At 50.7% G+C, this 20,440-nt stretch overlaps 1 protein-coding gene across 9 annotated transcripts in view; it reads left to right on the plus strand.

Annotated features, from left to right (window-relative positions):
* The window catches only part of ADGRB2 (adhesion G protein-coupled receptor B2), a 190,123-nt gene that overhangs the window by 99,863 nt on the left and 69,820 nt on the right, over positions 1–20,440 (plus strand). For all 9 annotated transcript variants that reach the window (XM_053267535.1, XM_053267528.1, XM_053267529.1 and 6 more), the window contains one exon: positions 14,434–14,598. In XM_053267535.1, coding sequence (XP_053123510.1) covers positions 14,434–14,598 — 165 coding nt within the window. The remainder of the gene's footprint in view (positions 1–14,433; positions 14,599–20,440) is intronic.

Consider the following 20,440-nt stretch of genomic DNA (forward strand, 5'->3'; position numbering starts at 1 on the left):
CAATGTCACTGTCACCATTTTAGAGACAGTGTGGTGTAGTGGTTGGTGTCACTCTAGGACTGGAAAGACCTGGGTTCAAATCCACTCAGCCATGAATCTCTCTGGGTGGCTTTGGGCCTGGTGCCATCTCTCAGCCCAACCTACCTTGCAGGGCTGTTGTGAGGATAACAGGGGGGTGAGAAGAACCATGCATGAGCTTCTCGGAGAAGGGCAGGGTAGGAATGCAGTCAATAAATACAGTCTGTCTTCCTCTCTCATTTTTAAGTCAGAATGAGCAACTTATTCATGTAGGTTGCTTCTGAGTCAAATGAATGCACCCAAAGATCTCATCATAAATTGCCTGGAAAGTGTGTATTTTTATTGGTGGCCTGAATTTATTTTAGAGTTCTCTTCCAGTTTAGGTTCAATAGAGATTGTCAAATAATATTCAGGTTCTATTCTGCTTTGGGGACACAAATAAAGGTTTGGTTTATCATTCCGATTTGATCTGACTCCCCGCTTAGAAATACAATTTTTGCTGTTTTCTAAAGTCAGAGAGGCGTCAGCTTTCTCTCCTGCAGAGCAATGTGGGTGCTGGAGGTGGTGATTGACAACCGATAATGCCTTCTTTGAAGGTGGCGCATGAATCCTGCCCTTTCAACAGGCACATGCCCAGCAGAAGATTGATGAGATTGAGTGTCACTTGTGAAAATGTCCTTGGTTCCCCCCCACCCACGCCCACCCTTTTTGTGAATATTTGCTTATTGAAGCCTTTTAAAAGCTGGATGAATCTTTCTGTAGAGCAGCTTTTAGTAGCGTTGATTTAAAGGAGGTTGAAGAGTTTACGCATTAATTAGTATTCGGAGCCTATGACAGGTAATCGATGAGAGATCTCGATCAGCTTGAAAAATCTCACTCCTGTCTGAAAACACCAGGTGGAGCTGAATTAGGGGTTGTTTGTGAGGTCATTTGAAGAAAAGAAAAAAGTTCTCTCTCTCTCTCTTTCTTTCCCTCTTCCCTCCCCACCCCCGGCCCAGTTTGATCTGGATTCATCATGGACTTCATTTGTCTGAATTCCTTATTCGGGTATTATGGGCGAGAGTCCGATTCCCGTCTTCTCCATAGGTCTCACCCCTTGTGTCTTTCTATGAATAAAGCAAGCCAGCAAGTTAGACCGAAAAGCAAAAGACAGAGAAGGGAGGAGAGCAGGGCTTGTGGTAGCCAGCATGACTTGTCCCCTTAGCTAAGCAGGATCTGCCCTGGTTGCATATGAATGGGAGACTAGATGTGTGGGCACTGCAAGATATTCCCATTAAGGGGTGGAGCTGCTCTGGGAAGAGCATCTAGGTTCCAAGTTCCTTCCCTGGCAGCATCCCCAAGATAGGGCCGAGAGAGATTCCCGCCTGCAACCTTGGAGAAGCCGCTGCCAGTAGACAGTACTGAGCTAGATGGACCAATGGTCTGACTCAGTACAAGGCAGCTTCCTATGTTCCGAGAACAGGGACATCTAACCTAGTGGATGAGAGCAGGCATATCATGGAATGACATGGCAACGGCAACGCAATCCTTTTATTAGGATGAATGGAAATCTCAGCCTAGCAAGCTAGCTTTTTGTGTTGCACGAGATTCTTCCTGGAGGCATAATGTTCAAACTAACGGGGGAGGGTGGAGGGAAAGCAACACCCTGTATTGGTGAGGGCCATGGTTGAAACCTCCCTTGCACTGTACTAAGTTAGTTCACATGATCAGGAATTGTGGAGGACAAGCACCCTACCCCATTTCGGGAGCTCTGTGTGCCCCCGTTTTGTGATCGACTTTATCAGATACAAGAGGCCTTACTTTCAGCTCTCAGATATATATCCATGGGTTCAGAGAAAAATAATACATACACATACACTAGGGATGGCCCTGAACTGCCACCAGTGATAGGCTCACTCACACAACCAGAACTTGGGTAGGAGAAGCATGCAACCCAAGATGGGGATTGCATCTCAATCTGCTCACGCTCCTGTTCCCTGATCATGTGCAAGGGGGAGAACAAGGTAGGAGGTGCTGGCAGTGATCCTCTGTGAGGCTCCCCCTGGGCCAGAGGGCTTCCTCCTTCCCTGCAGTTGCATCCAGATGTTTGATGAGGTTGGAGAAAAAACCCTTGTACCCACCAGGAGCCTTACAGATGGTCATCTCCCTTGCCTCTTACCTTGCTTTTTACTCACACGTAATCATGGAACAGGAGCGCATTCATCTCCTGGATCTGGTAGGATGCCCATCCTACCCCATCATTGATTGTGTGAACTAGCTTATTAACAGGCTTGGGATGGTGGCTCAGGGTGGACTCGGGTTCGTTTGTGCCCAGTGCCAAAGCTCTGAGGCTGCACCAGAGCATGCTTGGACAAAGAACGAGTCTCCGCCCTCCCTTTGAAAATATCAGAATTGTCAGTTGTTTGGATCTGTCTCTACCCCTAATTAGAATCCGTGGGTCCCTTTTGTAAAGCAGAGAGTCGGAAGTGGGAAAACAAAACTTGGAAGACCTTATATTGAAAAAGCAGGAGATTAATTTTGAATGAGTCACATTTAGCTTTTTAGAAGTTGCATTAACCTTAACAGAGACGTTTCCCAGGTTTCAGTAAAGACAAAATGAAATACTTTATTGCAATTCTAATTTTGCTGCTTTAAACAATTATAAGATAAGATGGAGAAGATTATTGTGAACGAATTCAGATGAATGTCAAATTAAGTGTAGATTAGCTTTGGCCAGGAAATCATTCGAGTGCTCTTGAACGTAGCTATCTTGGGGGGCAGAGGGAGATCACAGGCCTTGTTCCATGATGCGAAGTCAAGGGTAGGGAATATTGGCTCTCCAGCTGCAGAGGAGCAGAGCTTGTCTTGTGGTAGCCACCATGAATGGTCTCCTTTGCTAAGCAGGGTCCACCCTGGTTTGCATTTGGATGGGAGACTACATGTGTGAACACTGGAAGATATTCCCCTTAGGGGATGAGGCTGCTCTGAGAAGAGCATCTAGGCTCCAAGTTCCCTCCCTGGCAGCATCTCCAAGATAGGGCTGAGAGAGACTCCTGCCTGCAACCTTGGAGAAGCCGCTGCCAGTCTGTGTAGACAATACTGAGCTAGATGGACCAATGGTCTAACTCATCATATGGCAGCTGCCTATGTTCTTCCATCTAAAGGGCCATAGGAATGCATGGAGTTTCCGAATGGCCATTCACCATTTGGAAATTGAATTCATTCCATGGACATTTGGAAGGAACCAGTGCACTTCAAGTAGCATTCCCCACCATTCCTTTTAGTACTTCCCCTAGAGCATTTGTGTTGCATGCAGAAGGTTCCAAGTTCCCTCCCTGGCAGTATCTCCAGAGAGTCTCCTGCCTGCAACCTTGGAGAAGCTGCTGCCAGCCTGTGTAGACAATTTTAAGTTAGATGGACCAATGGCTTGATTCGGTATAAGGCAACTTCCTTCTGTGACCTTGTATCCACTTTGTGCCGTGCTGACCAGTGTGTGTTTTGTCTAGTGCCAGTCCAGGACTTTCCCCCTGTGAACCTTTGGCCCCAAATGCCTCACTGTTGTGTCCTCTGTGAATGGGGTGGTGGCATTTCAGGCCAGGAATAGTTGGATAGCACTTGATAAGATCATTTTGACTTTCCTAAATTTGGCCTTTGGGAAGGTGCAAAAGTGAAGCCATAAAAACAGAGCAAAATAGCCACAGAATAGGTTTTGCCTGTATAAGCCACCCCGTTCCACATGCGCTGGATTGATTCTTTGGAGAGTGCCTAGAAGACGCTCAGAAGCCGTTCCCCTTGGCTGTATATGAAGGCCAGGAGGCAGACAGAGGGAAAACGTGAGAAGCAACTTCTTACTTTATTTCCCGGGGTGGGGGAGACACTTGTGAGGGGAGAAATGCATGTTTGGAGGATTGAAGATATATTAGGTTTGTCAAGGGGAGTTCAGTAAAATGAGCAAGGAAATCTTCAGATGCTTGTTCGGGGATCTGCACACCTGGATGAAGAATGTTCTGGATCAGTCTATGAAACATTGTTAATATGGGCTGTAGTTAAATGCAGGCAAGCCACTATTCATAGATGTGTGGTCAGCAATCCTTTGGCGCTGGCTAGGGCTGTAGGGAGGGGCAGAACTCTTGACCTAATCTTGACGCACACTTCTGCCTTCCCATATGGTGGCATCGCCCATTTTGCAAAGCAGATTCAAATTACCGTTGCCAACTGCGATCTGGTTGTTCTCTACAGTCACGGATCCTGCCCAGGAACACAGGCAGCAGTGCAAATCGGAATCACTGTTGTGTGTCACATGCACAGTTGGCGTGCATATTCCCCATCTGTAGTATGCACCGTAGAGGTGGACCTCTGTATGTAGAGCCCCTGGTGGCGCAGTGGTAAAACCTGTAACCCTGGGTTTCCGTTCTAGAAACCACGAATAGAGAAACCGTTCTAGAAACCACAAATAGACCATTCTAGAAACCACGAATAGAGAATAGAGAAACCACGAATACAGAGTAATTAAGTCTATGGGATCACAGGGGTTAGTTTCCTGGAGGCCCCAAACTCTCATACAAAACAGTTTAAAATGGCAAAATTAAGTGCCCTACTATGGCGCAGCGGGGAAATGCTTGACTAGCAAGCAGAAGGTTGCCGGTTCGAATCCCCGCTTGTACTATATCGGGCAGTAGCAATCTAGGATGATGCTGAAAGGCATCATCTCATACTGTGCGGGAGGCAGCAATGGTAAACCCCTCCTGTATTCTACAAAGGAAAACCACGGGGTTCTGTGAGTGCCAGGAGTTGAAATCGACTTGACGGCACACTTTACCTTTACCATGCTGTGCAGGGCTCCAGTGATCCAGCAATCCGCCCCCCCCCCCCAAGTTCAAATACTTCCTTTTTAAAAAAAGAAAAGAAGTCTTTTCTTTTTACTAAACGAGCCACAAAATGGCTCCGTTTGACAAAATGGTGGCCGGAAATTATCTCCAAGGTCATTTCCGGCCACCCCCCCCACAACCTGTGGGTATGCAGATTTAACCCCTTCCCCACCTCCCCCCCCCCATAGGCTGAGGTCAGATGTCAGTTCCCAAACCACAGATATGCGAAACCACAGGTGCTGGATCTGCGGGTAACGAGGTTGCCTTGTGTCCCCATCTAGAAACACCACCAGCTGTATGAATGTAATGCAGATGTGAATCCCCATCGTGGCTTGCACGTGCCCGGGAGTTAATTGCACATCATGTCCCTGACTGGAAAGCACAGGCTGCACTATAAATTAATGTAGAGCTGAATAATGGTTGCACGTTGCATGCGCAATTGGCTTAATTGCACAACAATCTAGCCTGCCACAGAAGTAAGGGAAGCTTCATTTTCTGGTACATTTCTTGTTGTCATGCTTCAGCCAATTATACTCCAACAAGATTTAATTTTTCGGTGTAAAAACAGTGCCACAATATTTATGCCACGGATCTTGGAGCATTATCCCTCAATGCGCAAGGACTTCCTGTCGCACGCCAGCTAGCCACACCTCCCCCCCCCCCACGTGGTCTGAGCCCACTGGCATCCCCACGTGGTGTCCCCAGGTCCTCCCAGTGACTTACACTGCATTCAGTGCTTGCCTCTATAGTAGGCTTGCTCAATGTAGGGCCCTCCCCAGCTGTTTTTGGACTACAACTCCCATAATGCCCGGCCACAGTGGCCAATGGCCAGGGATTATAGGAGCCAGGGGGCCGAAGTTGAGCATTCCTGCTCCACGGTGAAGTGCTGAAGTTGGCGATGTCCTGGGGCGGTGGGAAGTGTGGTGTCCCAAGTGTGGTGGGAAGGGAAGTGTGTGGGAAGTGTGGTGTCCCATTATGGGGCTGTGGCTAACCAGGGTGCTTCTGCTGTGCCACCCCAACGAGGCAGGTCTCACGATCAGATTGGCCGCACATACAAGTGATGGAGCCAGCAGAGGCTGGGAGGATCAGGGGCTGCACGGCCCCCGGAAGCTCCAGTATGTCCTGCGTGAGTGCTTTTAAGCCTCCCGTTTGGGGGTCTCCTCGTGAGTAGCTGCGGCTACTCATGATTTTTTAAAAACGGGTTTGCGGAGTGGGTTACTTGAGCGCGTTACCCGCTCAGGAACCACCGGACTTGCAGCCGAGCCTGGTGGTTCACACGATGGGACGGAATCGGGCTAGCGGAGCCTAGCCTGATTTCATCCCGTCGTGTGAATAGCCTCAACCTCTCTCCCCAGTTAAGTCATGCAGGGATGGGGCTTTTAAATAGACTGATTCCTTCTGCACTTTGCAACACATTAAACACTTTCAGCAGGGTCCGATGAAACATCAGGACCAAGGAATTTCCATAAGGAATTATTGCCTTGTCTTCAGTGCAGTTGCCTTCTGACCATCTTCTGCATCCTTTCACTTGGGGCCAGGCTACCTGGGAAGACCCTCCAGCAGTGGGTGGAACCCATGCCCTAAAAGTTCCCACATTCAGAATGTGCTTTGGCCACGTTTCTGTGTTTAACGATGTTAAAGTGGCGGGGTGGAAGGAGAGGGAGCAACATGTATTTTGGTTTTCAGCTGCGGGATTCTGCTGCTCTGTTGAAATGGGAGGCGCCCAGGTCGACGTTGGGAAGCATCAGAGCAGATCCGATCAAAATGGTCTTATGGGGGCTGGGCAACGGTCCAGTTAGCTGGGCACTAGCCATCTACATGCCTCCAAAAGGATTGCAGCGAGGAGAGGATGGGGATAATCTGCCGGCTGCTAATCCCAAACATCTGTTAGTCTGAGGTTTTTGTGTCACTGTGCATGTGGCGAATGGCTGGCAGTCACCAATGGACCCATTTATTCTCCGTGTAGAAAACCAGTTGAATATGTGGTGCTGCCTGATGCTGAGTCAGACAGTCATTCTATCTAGCCCAGCATCGTCTGCTCAGACTGGCAGCTGCTGCCCAAGCGTCCTTGTCGCAGGGATCCTTCCCAGCCTTCCTTACTTTAGATCAGGGGTGCACCTCCTCGTCCCTCCTGCAGATGTTGGGCTACAGCTGCTATAATCCCAGACTACCTGCTTGGATGGTTTCAGAAGGGGCTTAGACAAAATCATGGAGGAGAGGAGAACAGAACTGGTCTTGTGGTAGCAAGCATGACTTGTCCCTTCAGCTAAACAGGGTGCACCTGGGGCTATTTATTTTAGAAAAAAGGACGACTGCGGGGAGATGTGGTAGAGATCTATTAATCATGCACGGTGTGGAGAAAGTGGAGAGAGAGAAATTCTTCTCCCTCTCCCATAACACTAGAACCAGGGGTCACCCCATGAAATTGATTGCCAGGAAATCTAGGACCAACAAACGGAAGTACTTTTCCCCACAACGCATAATCCACTTGTGGAATTCTCTGCCACAAGATGTGGTGACTTCCAACAACCTGGATGGCTTGAAGAGGGGTTTGGATAACTTCAAGGAGGAGAGGTCTATCATCGGCTACTAGTCGGAGGGCTATAGGCCACCTCCGGCCTCAGAGGCAGGATGAGGCCTCCAGCCTCAGAGGCAGGGGAGTAAGAGCAGGAGAGAGGGCATGCCCTCAACTCCTGCCTGTAGGCTTCCAGCGGCATCTGGTGGGCCACTGTGTGAAACAGGATGCTGGACTAGATGGGCTCCCTTGGGCCTGATCCAGCAGGGCTGTTCTTATGTTGACGAAAATTGCTGTTTGGGAACTGACCGCTCTGTAGAAGCAAAAGATTCGAGGCTTCTGACTCTGGGAGGAAGAAGGCAGAGAAGAGATTAGTCAGGATGAAGATCCTGGGCTTTCTTCAGAGAGCAGGTGTCTTTGCCACTGAGCGTCTGCCAGCACGACAAGGCCAGGCTGAGCACTGTGCCCACCACCGAGGCATGATGCTGCTCCACTCTCTCTCCTGGCCATGGCTGGGCTCGCGATGCCTGCTGTAGCTTGGCTCTGCTATGCACCACATCGGCTGCAGCGTGCAGAGGGCAGATCTCGCTGAATGCGAGGCATGTCGCTATGTTCAGCATTCCCCTGGCCGCCTTTGGCTGCCAAGTCACGTCACACATTTTTCAGCCGGATGATAGCGATAGAAGCGGGCTGATGGCAGCTGTGCATTTCACCTAAGAAGAGCCACCATGTTGGATCAGACCAGAAGAGGCTCTTCCTAATGAGCCGGGTGGGGTGGGGGGTCTCCTTAGCAGGCAGCTCAGGTTGCTCCTCTCTCCCCCACCCCGCCTGATTGCTACACGGCCTGCAGTCTGGCCATTCATCAGGTAGAGCTGTGCGGCTAACTGTACCTGATGAATGGACTGCTTGCACGCAACGTGGGAGAGAGAGGAGCAACCCGAGCTGCCACCTTTGGTCCCGTCCCCCCCCCCGATCAGACCAAGGGCCCCTTTTCCATCCAGCATTCTGATTCCAACAGTGACCATGCACATGCTGGGAAACTTGCAGGCAAGGCCTGGGAGCACCAGCTTCCCTCTGTTTGTCCCCAGGATCTGGTAGTCGGAGATATACTGCCTTTGAATGGGGAGGTTCCAAAACCATGAAGCCATTTCCTTGGCAGGTCTGGCTGGCTTCCCTGCTGCCCTCTCTGTTGGTCAGAGCTGGGTGGTGACTGAGAGGAGAGCCGGTCTGGTGGTAGCAAGCATGGCTTGTCCCCTTAGCTAAGCAGGGTCCACCCTGGTTACATCTGAATGGGAGACTTGAAGTGTGAGCACTGCAAGAGATTCCCCTCAGGGGATGGAGCCGCTCTGAGAAGAGCATGTAGGTTCCAAGTTCCCTCCCTGGCCACAACTCCAAGACAGGGCTGAGAGAGATTCCTCCTGCCTGCAACCTTGGAGAAGCCGCTGCCAGTCCGGGTAGACAATACTGAGTGAGATGGATCCAGGGTCTGACTCGGTATATGGCAACATCATGTGAATCCTTGCATCCCTCAGACCCCCAGGTTTAGGGGCTGATAGCATTCAGCATTCACTCTGATCGGTAGGTTAACAGAGAAATGAATCAGGGTTGCAAGAGGTCTCCTGTATCCCCTATTCCATGCCCTAACCCTAACCCACCACCCCAGCCCTGAGGCCTCTTGTTAGAAAGCTCTTCATGGTGTTTCGCCTTATGTCTTTCTTTATTTTTTTAAATTCCGTCCTCTCGTCCCCAGGGCTCCTTGCTCTGTCCAGGGAAGACCAGGCAAGCCCTTTCTCCTTCTGTCTCACTGTTTCCACCCCACTCCAACCAGTCCCACTTCCCTCTTCTCCCCGCTGCACCCAGAATCCTGCCCCAGCTGAGAAGCAGCCCACCCACCCCCCAGGCATGACCCCATGTGCTGTGTTGCAGTTCACGGCCTGTGGGAGGAGTGGTCCCCCTGGAGTCTGTGCTCCGTGACTTGCGGGCGAGGGTCTCGGACCAGAATGCGGCGGTGCAGAGCCCCACAGCACCGCGGGAAGGCCTGCGAGGGGGCCGCGGGACAGGCCAAGGCCTGCAGTATCGCACTCTGCCCCGGTTAGTAACCAGCGCCGTGGATGTCCCTCTTCTCCTCCCCCCCCCTCCGGATCCCCTCCCCAATTTCTCCCATTGCCGCAAAGTGAATATATCCTTAGACCCCACCCCTGGGTCCAAGTCGCACAGGCATTCTTGTGAGAGCCAGCGTGGTGTAGTGGTTAGAGGGCTGGACCAGGACAGGGGAGACCCGAGTTCAAATCCCCATTCAGCCACGAGACTTGCTGGGTGACTCTGGGCCGGTCACTTCTCTCTCAGCCTCACCTACTTCACAGGGTTGTTGTGAGGAGAAACTCAAGTATGTAGTATACCGCTCTGGGCTCCTGGGAGGAAGAGCGGGATATAAAATGTAAATAAATAATAAAATTCCCTAGCATGAGAAAACGGAGCATCAGCCTCGGATCGGATCTGAAGGCCCACGGAGTGCTGGACAAGGCCTGTTCTCCAGCTGTGTTTTCAGGTCATGGTTGATGTCTTGTGGTACCAGTAGAGGAGTAGGAAGCTGACTTGTCCCCTTTGCTAAGCAGGGTCAGGCCTGGTTTGCATTTGAATGGGAGACTCCATGTGTGAGCAATGTGAGAGATTCCCCTTAGGGGGTGGAGTTGCTCTGGGAAGAGCACCTGCATGCTTGCATGCAGAAAGTTCCAAGTTCCCTCCTTGGCAGCACCTCCAAGATAAGGCTGAGAGAGATTCCTGCCTGCAACCTTGGAGAAGCTGCTACCAGTCTGTGAAGACAACACAGAGCTAGGTGGACCAAGTGTCTGACTCAGTAGAAGGCTGCTTCTTATGTTCCTGTGTATAGGCATGTATTGGGGCTTGGGGACCTGTGAACATCTTGGGCATTCTCCATCCCCAGCTCTCTGAGCCCTTGGCCTCTGTCCTCGCTTTCACCTTTCCCCCCTAGGTCTGACCCCTCTTTCTCCTCTCCCACCCCCTTTCGGTTCTCATGGCAATGTTTTTGGGGGGCCTGGAGTTGTCAGCTTGTGAGGTGGCTCCTTTGTAGGATGACAGGTTGCAAGACAGGGTCGTCTGGATTCTGCAGCTGCCCTATTCTGAGTCAGACCCTTGGTCCAGCTAGCTCAGTACTGTCTACACTGACTGGCAGGGGCTCTCCAGGGTTTCAGGCAGGAGTCTCTCCCAGTTCCAACTGGAGATGCTGCCAGGGACTGAAACTGGGATATTTCCTGCATGCCAAACAGCCACCAGTTGCAGGGGAGTAATGGCAGGAGAGAGGGCACGCCCTCAACTCCTGCCTGTGGCTGCTAGCGGCATCTGGTGGGCCACTGTGCGAAACAGGATGCTGGACTAGATGGGCCTCCTTGGGCCTGATCCAGCAGGGCTATTCTTATGTTCACTGTAGCTCAGCCACTGAGCTACAGCCCCGTCCCCTCGGGGGAATATCTTGCAGAGCTCACATGTAGTCACCCATCCAAATGCAAACCAAGGCACACCCTGCTTAGCAAAAGGGACCATTCATGCTCACTACCAGAAGAGCCGCTCACCATCCCAAAGTTAGTGGCAGGAACGGCCACACTGAGGGGCAGGATGAAGGAGAAGAAGGTGATGGTGGGGAAGTGTGCCTCCCAGAGGAGGTCTGAGCATCACCTGAGAAGTTGGCTGTTCTTCCGTGTGGTGGCATCCCGCCTTGGTCCAGTGACATCAGAAATTTGGAGACGTGGAGTGGTCATGGTGTGCTTTGGGTGCGGTCGCTCCCCTTGGTAGGATCCAACGTTGCGATCGTGCTGGACGTTGTAAAATGTGAAGGCTGTATCAGGGTTTCGCCAAAGGTGAAAATTCGGCGAATTCCCTCAGAGGTTCCTCCACAATCCTGCTTTCTCAGCCTGAAGCGGGCTCTGGGTTTATGCAATGGAGCCGCTCTTGTATGGTTTCCTCAAGGAGGCGGCAGTTGTAACGTGCTGCCGTTCATTTCTCCCTCCTCCTTCCTGTTTCTATACACCGGTCCTGGCCTTTGCTTCTTGGGGTGAGACTGTAGGCCGACCTTGAACAATGCACAGCCCCTCGGGCAGGATGCAGCCCCCAGCTGTTGACTGGCCTGCTAGGTGCCTGGGGAGGTGGAAACAGAAGAGAAGGGAAGAGCCCTCGAAGAAGCGCAGTGTTCCTTGCTGGGATTGCTCCTGGGGCAAAGAGGCCCTCTGAACATTTGTTTCTGTACATGCTTCGGTCGACCTTCCATGCTGCGTGAGGGATTGTTGCAAATGTGTCCATATGTCGGACACTGCAGGGTCTCTAGTTGTTGGCAGGGCCAGATCCTGGCAGAGGAGGAGAAGTTTCTAGCAAGTGGGAAATCTGTGCTTGCAGGCAAGGAGGAAAGAGCAAGGCAAGAGAAACAACGCAGGAGCATAGGAAACTGCCATATCCTGAGTCAGACCATTGGTCTATCTAGCTCAGTATTGTCTTCACAGACTGGCAGCGGCTTCTCCAAGGTTGCAGGCAGGAATCTCTCTCAGCCCTCTCTTGGAGATGCTGCCGGGGAGGGAACTTGGAACCTAGATGCTCTTCCCAGAGTGGCGGTTCCATCCCCTGAGGGGAATTTTGTTGTTGTTGTTGTTGTTGTTTACACAGTCAGACAGGTGTTATTGGCTGGTTTGTTTTATCCAGACTTCGAGTCCTTCCCGATGATGATGATGATGATACTACATTTATATACCGCCCCAAACCAAAGTCTCGGGGCAGTTCACAATCATAAAACAACAATACAAATAAATTAAACATTAAAATCAATTAAAACTCCAAAAAAAGCTGCTTAAAATGAAGCATTTACAATATTTAAAATTACAAAATCTAAAAGGCCTGGTTAAAAAGATGAGTCTTCAAAGATCTTTTATATCTTGCAGTGCTCACACTTCTAGCCTCCCATTCATATGCAACCAAGGCAGACCCTGCTTTGCTAAGGGGACAAGTCATGCTGGCTACCACCAGACCAGCTCTCCACAGAGGGGCAGGCAGGAAACCGCTTTAAGCAAAGGCAGCGATGGGAAATGGGTCAAGGAGAGGATTTGGAAGGGGATCTGAAGCAGGCCAAGCCCTCCTTCAGTGGGCTGCTGCCGCCCCTAAGCCCCATGTTGTAGCACTTAGTGGCACTCTGCACATGCTGTAACAGAAACAATAAATCTCAATGCCCTCGGGTGCACAGTAACAGCTGTAAGCCTCCCTGAAAGTCATCAGAGAGTGCCATCTGAATGTGAGCCCTTTGGGGAGAGGCTTTTATTTTATCACCATTTGGTTTATTTTTATTGCTCTGTAAACCGCTTTGGGAGCTTCTGTTGAAAAGCGGTATATAACTGTTCCTAGTAGCAGTAGCAGTAGTAAATGAACAATAATAGCAACTAAACCCCTTTCACTTGTTGCATTCAGCATGCACACTGTTTGCAGACAATTGTTATCCGCACACACAGAGAATTCTTCACATGTAATATTCAGTGCACATATAGCAGAAGAATGGATGCAATCTGTTCATTTTTGAAGGGCCTAGTCCCCATGTCTTTTTAAAAAAATAACTCACACACAGCCGCAAATTCTTTGAAATGCACCACTGTACATGCATTTAAATGCATCCAGGCCTACAGACACCAGTGGGCTTGGACTCAGAGGCTGAAGCAAAGCAGAATGCCTCGGTCCCATCACGGAGTTGCTTCCTCGGTCCCTTGTTTGGTCCAAGGCTGACTCAGAAGGTAGTGCTTGAGGATATCGCTATAAGGGTCCAGCAGAATTTCTGAGCAGTCCAGGTGATGATTTCTGGTTCCTCGACCAAGGGACCCTTTGGGACCATGCTGGGCATAACATAACAATCAGAAGATAGAGGCACTTTGCCAGGGAGTGGGGGTCTTCCTGCTTCTTGTTTTCCTTCTGGGATGGAGCGCCCCCTCCTGTTTGTGGTACTGCTTGACTTCCCCACAATGTTGCCTCCATTCTGTCCTGGCGCCCAATGGGCCAGTTCAGACACCATGCAGGCCCCACATGGCATCCCCAAGCCTTGGGATTTGTCTTTGCCCCTGTCTGTGAGAATATCTGCTTCCAATTTAGGTTAGAATAAACCAGGATCGATCGCGATATCTGAACTGACCAATCTTGGTTTACTCTAACCGACTTGCTTGAAATAAACTGCCATCTGTAGCACGCTTCAAACCTTCGGTGCAGATTGCAGTTCGTTTCAAGTAAATAGGATCAAATAAGCCCAGATCAGTCAGTTCGGGCATTGTGCTCAAACTGCATTCATCCTAAACTGGAAGTAAATGCTCACTGTAAACTGCCCTGATCTGTTAGATGGGATGGTATAAAAATATAATAAATGTGGGCAGGAAATGGGGAGCGTGTTCTCATGAGGCTTGGAGGCAATGCACAGAACCAGGCTTTATCTGTGGCTCCAAGTGATGTCTGACACCATCCAGGGGCATAGCTAGGAGAGAGGGGGCCCATGTTCACCCCTCTCTCCGGTAGCCCCTCGGAGTGAGGGAGATAATGAAGAAAATAGGGAGGGGTGGGCTATATGGGGGCTACAACTCCCCATAATCCTCAGCCACACTGGCCATTAGCCGGGGACGATCTTGTCATCCTGCAGGAGGGCCAACGTTGTGCAGCCCCGTCATAACCCGCTTGGCCTTGTGGCTGCTCCCTTTTCCTTTTCCTCCCCTTGCTTCTGCCTGGCATGCAGCTGAGCTGGCTTCCCAGATTGTCTCAGTGGAGCTGCTCTGCTACTCCTTGCTCCGGGCAGGTCCCTCGGAGGCAGGGTGCCTGGATGGGCCATGGGCGTTAACCCGGAAGAGAGTGTAACGACATCAGGGGAACGTGGGTTGGCGGTTGGGGGATCCCGCCTTAGAGTAGGCAGCTGCCTGAGATGGTAGTGATGATGGTGGGGCGAAAGGGAGACGAGGGCATCTCTGTGTCCCAGTCTCCCTGCCTCCACCCCGTGCTGATGGGTCTCTGTCTTGTGCTTCTCCTTGCCAGTGGAAGGCCAGTGGCTAGACTGGGGGTCGTGGAGCCGCTGCTCCGTGTCGTGCTCCAACGGGACTCAGCAGCGTACCCGCAAATGCAGCGTCTCCGCTCACGGCTGGGCAGAGTGCAAAGGGGCTCACGCCGACGCCAGGGAGTGCTACAACCCCGAGTGTCCAGGTAAGACACACACACACACACCCCGGCGTCTCCATATGCAAAGGCTGTGGGCCCTCTCAAACTGCAGGGCCAGAAAACCCACCTCTCCTGCTTCCCCAGCCTTCTGCTTTGTGCTTGCCATTCCCCATTTCGGGTGCTGCGGTTCTTGGCACAGCAAGCCGTTTAGAAAAGCCAGAGGTAAATAATCATAATTCATTGCTGTAAGTGACTCAAACACTGAAGCTGCCTTCTACTGAACAGGAGCGGCTCATCCTAACAAGCCGGGCAGGGTGCCAAAGGAGGCACAGCTGCCTATCCTTCCCGGAACCCTGTTTACCCCTCTCTCTCCTGCCCTGCGCTGCCTGCAGGCTGGCCATTCATCAGGTAGAGTGCAGCTGTACCTGTCAAATGGCCAGCCTGCAGGCAGCGTGGCTGTCATTAACACTGGGGTGGAGCGGGATGGGAGAGAGAGAGAAGCAAACGGAGCTCTGGGAAGGAGAGGCAGCTGTGCCTCTTTTAGTGCCCCCCGACTCTTTAGGATGAGCTGCTCCTGCTACTGAGTCAGATGGTTGGTCCATTTCAGCCAGTCTTGTTGTCTACCCTGACTGGCAGCAGCTCCAGTGACTAATCTCAGAACCCCAATCTGGAGACCAGAACCACCCAGGTCCTGCTTGGTATGGACACCACCATCTTGGCCTGCTAGTGGCAGGAATGAAGTGTGGCAAGAAGAGGGAGGGACCCGGAAGGAGGCAAGGTGTCCCCGGCCCCCTAGAGAGGGGGAAGTTCTCCCTCCCGCCCTTCTCCCATCCCAGCTCCTGGCCTTGAGTAGGAGGCGCAGCTCTTGGGCTTTGTGAGGTGCCCCCAAGCAGTGCCAAAGAGTCACGGCTCCTGCCTGCCTGCCTAGAGGCTCTGCTGGAGTCCCGCTTGGCACGGCACGGCTTGACGTCAGTGCTGCTCTCTGCCAATCTGTCTGGAGCGACAGCTGCTCTCCATAAAGCCGCTGCTTCCACCACGGCAGGTTTGGAGACGCCAATCATCTGCCGGCGGTGACAGATGGCCCTCGGCTGCCTTCCTCTCCCCTGGCGTCGGTTTCCATTTGCCGGTTTTTTATTGAGAAGTGACAGCTGGAGCCGGAAACCTGAGAGGGGGAGGAAGGAGTTAGAGGTGCCCAGGACTAGGTTGTGGGGCTACCCGGGTCCCATGGCCACCTCCTCCCCAGTGACCAGCACAACTGCTGCTCTTGACGTTTGTCGCTTTTGGGTTCAGGGGCCGGTTCAGGCATCACACAGAAGCGCGGCTTCTTTGAACAAGTTCATTCAGCAAGCCTTCAGTGGCAGCACAGATGATCGCCACGCCTTGGTTTGTTTTGCCATAGCGCTGTTTGCATCCTGCCCCCTTTCTCTTTATCTGGGCTCGCCTCTCTCTAAGCAGGAGCCCTGCAAGGGTGGAGCCACCGAAACAAACCAAGATTAAGCCCCAATTGCCACTTCAGACATCACGCAAGGTCATGGTTGGGACAAACCTGGGTTCAGAACTTGGTTTGACTGTCTGAAATAAACCATGGTGGTTGTCTGGTGCAGATTCAGACATTACATAGAAAGCTGCCTTATACCGAGCCAGATTATTGGTCCATCTCGCTCAGTATTGCCTAATACAGACTGGCAACGGCTTCTCCAAGTTTGCAGGCAGGAGTCTCTCCCATCCCTGTCTTGGCTAACCACAGTAGGGATTCCCAAACTTGGGTCCTTCTCTGTTGTGGAACATTGAGGCTGGGGATAATGGGAGTTTTAGTCGAACATTCCCAACATCTGGAGAGGAAAGTTGGTCTTGTGGTAGCAAGCATAAATTGTCCCTTTTGCTAAGCAGGGTTTGCTTGGTTTGCATTTGGATGGCAGACTGTGAGTGCTGTAAAGTATTTCCCTTAAGCAATAGCTCAGAGCATTTGCTTTACATGTCGAAGGACCCATGTTTGGTCCCTGGCAGCATTTCCAGTTAGGGCTGGGAGGGACTCCTGTCTGAAACCCTGGAGATCCCCTGCCAGCCAGTGTAGACAGTACTGAGCTAGCTGGACCAAGGGTCTGATTCGGTAGAAGGCAGCTTCCAGTGATACTAATAACCTTTATGATGCGTGAACCTTCCTGAAGAAAAGTGCTTGGGAACCTTGATTGTGTTCACTCTTACAACATCCCTGTGGGATGGGATGCTGGTGTTTCTTCATGTTTCATAATGTTTCCCTAACCTTAGACTGGTTCTTTGGATTAGACTGGTCCTTTGGCAGGTCCACTGGAATTTTGGAAGAAATTGAGGCTATTCACATGATCGTAGAAAATCAGGCTAGCCTCCGCTAGCCCAATTTTCTACAGTCGTGAGAACCACCGGGCTCGGCTGCGAGCCTGGTGGTTCTTGAGCGGGTAACCCGCTCAAGTATCCCGCCCCGCAAACCCAGTTTTTCTGATCGTGAGTAGCCGCGCCGCTATTGAGTAGCGTGGTGAGTAGCTGCCACGAGTAGACCCCCGGAGGGGAGGTGAAAAGCCCCCTCCCAGCTCCTGGGGTCTCTCCAGAGACTTGCGCAGGGCGTACTGGAGCTTCCGGCGGCCACATGGCCCCTGAACTCCCTAGCCCACGCCGGCTCCATCACGGAGCTGGCAGTCCTGTGGGTGGCCTATCCGGCCATCCAAGGCTCCCTCCCCGCTCATGTGTGGGTTTCACGGGCTTAGCCCGCACTCCCCGCTTAGCTCCCCAAACCAGGTCTCACTGATCATGAGACCCAGCTCATTGCCACCCTCTTATTATCACTATATTTTAAATTTGAACCTGTCGTGATGAAGCCCACTTCATTGCTTCAGAATTTCAGAAGATAAACCCCAAAATAGAATATCCCCCAGAGAAGAGGTCATTCCTCGAAACGCATAGGGACTTGTTCTTCTACAATAAATAGCTTTGCATCATCTGGGGTTTTTTTGGTTCATGGTCTGTTTTGGTGGGTTGCCTTCCCTTCTTGTGTGTCCTCAGAATTTAAGAGACATAGTAACGTGAGGTGTTTGGCAAAGAAATGGGTTTGGATTTGGCAGCCAGTGTGAGCAATGCAGGGCCTCTGTGTGTTGCAACCACATGCCCTCTCACACCCTGACCTACCATGGTGGTGGTGGAGGAAAGTCAGCACACAAATATTTTAATAAAAACAAACCTCTCAAAGTGTGTTGCATGGCAAAGAAAAAAAGAGAGAAGTTGTTTCCCTGGCCCAAAGGACCTCACAACCTAAAAAGAAACAATTATTCCTATTACTACTACTACTACTATTTTTCTATACCTCATTTCAGGAGAAATTATCAAAGTGGTTTACATAGAAACACAAGGGAGACCCCCAACACCAGCCTCCGGGAGGGATTCTGGGCTGAAAGGGGACAGTTGCTTTCTGCCTGCTAAATGGAGGAAAGTTTGTTTATTTATGTATGTCTTTATTTATTTATTGAACTTCTATACCGCCCAAACTTTCATCTCTGGGCAGTTAACATAAAACAAATAAAACATAACAAATAACATAAAACAAATAAAATATAATTAGTTATATTATTTTAACTAATATAAGAAGTTAAAACAATACAACAATTTAAAATCAGCCATAAAATTAAAAACAGACAGTTTTAAAAAACTGGGAAAGCTTGGGTGAAAAGATGGGTTTTCAGATGTTTTTTGAAAATTGCCAGAGATGGGGAGGATCGTATCCCAGCAGGGAGCGCATTCCACAGTCTTGGGGCAGAGACCGAGAAGGCCCATCTCTGTATAGCCACCAGACGAGTTGGCGGCAACTGGAGACGGACCTCCTCAGATGACCTCAGTGAGCGGTGGGGCTCATAGTGAAGAAGACGCTCTTGAAAAAGTGCCTCGTTGCCCAGCTAACCAGGATCAACAGAGTTCTCGGCCCTCCAAGCTTCCTCTACCAGTGCTTTCCTTTTCTGCCCATAGTCTGCCCATAGTTCTGCCCATAGAGAGCCCCCTGTCCCTAGACCAGGGGTGGGCAAACCTAGCCCTCTAGCTGAACTACAACTCCCACCTTCCCCAGCAACAATTGTGGCCGGGGCTGATGGGAGTTCTAGTTCAGCAGCAGCTGAAGGGCCAGGTTTGCCCACCCCGGGTCTAGTTTTTGTCCCGGTCCAGCATCTGTGTTGACGCTTTTGTCTCCAGCTCCCCTGCTGGCACCAACTTTTGCGCCATCCAGTGTCTGCTTTTCAGCCCCCTGATTCTGTGGCCGGCTGCCTTTGGCAGTCCTCTCTCTGCCCTATCGGCCCATCCACTTCCTCTGAATCACTGCAAAGTTTCCTCACACCTGTCCTCTCATTAGTTATTTCTCCTGCTTCCTCTGCCCTTTGCCTCGGCCACCTTATCCTTCCTTGGGACACCTCCCTCTCCGTGCATTGCCTACTCTACATTCTTCTTTCTGCCACCTTGTCTCTGGCCTGCCTGGCCTTTTAGCTTCCTTACTTTCTGGGATCTCTCCAAGCTCTCCAGCCTATCCCTGGAGCCTGTCTGAGATTTGTCACTGCAGCCAAACTGACAACTTTCCCTTCTCTCGTGGAATTCTAAACGCTGAACATTCTAGCAAGCCCTGAACAGCTTGGGCCCCGGGTATTCCAGAGAGCGCCTCCTTCTTCATGAACCCCACCTCCTATTCGGATCATTGGAGGAGTCCAATTGCAGTTACCACTGGTGGCGACCCCAAATGGGACCTTCTCTAGGGTGGCCCCAGTGCCCCAGAACATGCTCCCAAATGAAATCAGAACCTCCCCATCTTTATTTATTTATTTATTCATTGTTAAATTTATATACTGCATTTCATTCAAACAATCCCAAGGCGGTTCACAGCAAAATTAAAACAAGACTATAAAAATGCACAATTAAAATATTAAGCTAAAATATATAAAAGCATGAGTCTGACTAAAGATGTAAAATACAAGCATAAAATAAGCATACAAAACACAATATACAAGGAAGCAGCAATAAAGACAATCGTATCAAAGCCTGGGTAAGAAGCCAAGAGTTAACACACTTTCTAAAAACTGTGATAGAGACTGAGGAGTGACGATCCACCAGGAGAGAATTTCAAGTTCTTTTTAAGCAACCTCTGAAAATGCACCTGTTTTATCAGACTTTTAGTTCATAATTAATTTTTATTGATAGTTCTTTTAAAATTTTTTACATGATTTACTGTTTTGATTGTCATTTGTGCTGGGGCAGGGTGAGAGAGAGAGAAGCAAATGGAGCTCTGGGAGGGAGAGGCAGCTGTGCCTCCTTTGCCGCCGCCACCCCCCCTAGCTAATTAAGACGAGCCCCTCCTGGCTAATAATAACTCTTACCTCCTAGCCTATATAGGAATAACTCCTAGCCTCAGGAAGTGACTTTTATTCCTTGGCAGGCAGGGATGTCAAGGAATCTGAGAGTTTGCCTCCAAATCTAGAGGATTTCCCACTCCCACCCTCGGAATCACCCTGGTTTCATCTCCCCCCACCCCAACCATGACTCTTGCACTCTGGAATCTGAGCCGAAAGTTCCTGCGGGGATGTTGCCTGCTTGCGTATTTGGCGGTGTGGGGACAATCAAGCCCTGTCCTCTTCGCACTGGAGCCTTGCGAGCAGTTCACCTCCTGAGGAGTCGAAATGAATTCCATTTGTTAAGGGCACCCTCATGGTCACGGCCTGGTTGGGAAGGGAAGAGGGACCATTTTGGCTTAAATGAGATCTGAATTATTGATAAATGGGTTTAATCATCTGTGGAATATTTGATTAAAGTAATTATCAGCCGGCACAGTTGCATCCCGGTGATGAAGGAGGAATCCTCCTCTCTCCCTGCCATTCGGCCTGGGCTC

Source organism: Hemicordylus capensis, chromosome 7, assembly GCF_027244095.1.
Source record: "Hemicordylus capensis ecotype Gifberg chromosome 7, rHemCap1.1.pri, whole genome shotgun sequence".
In the NCBI taxonomy this organism is placed as follows: domain Eukaryota; kingdom Metazoa; phylum Chordata; class Lepidosauria; order Squamata; family Cordylidae; genus Hemicordylus; species Hemicordylus capensis.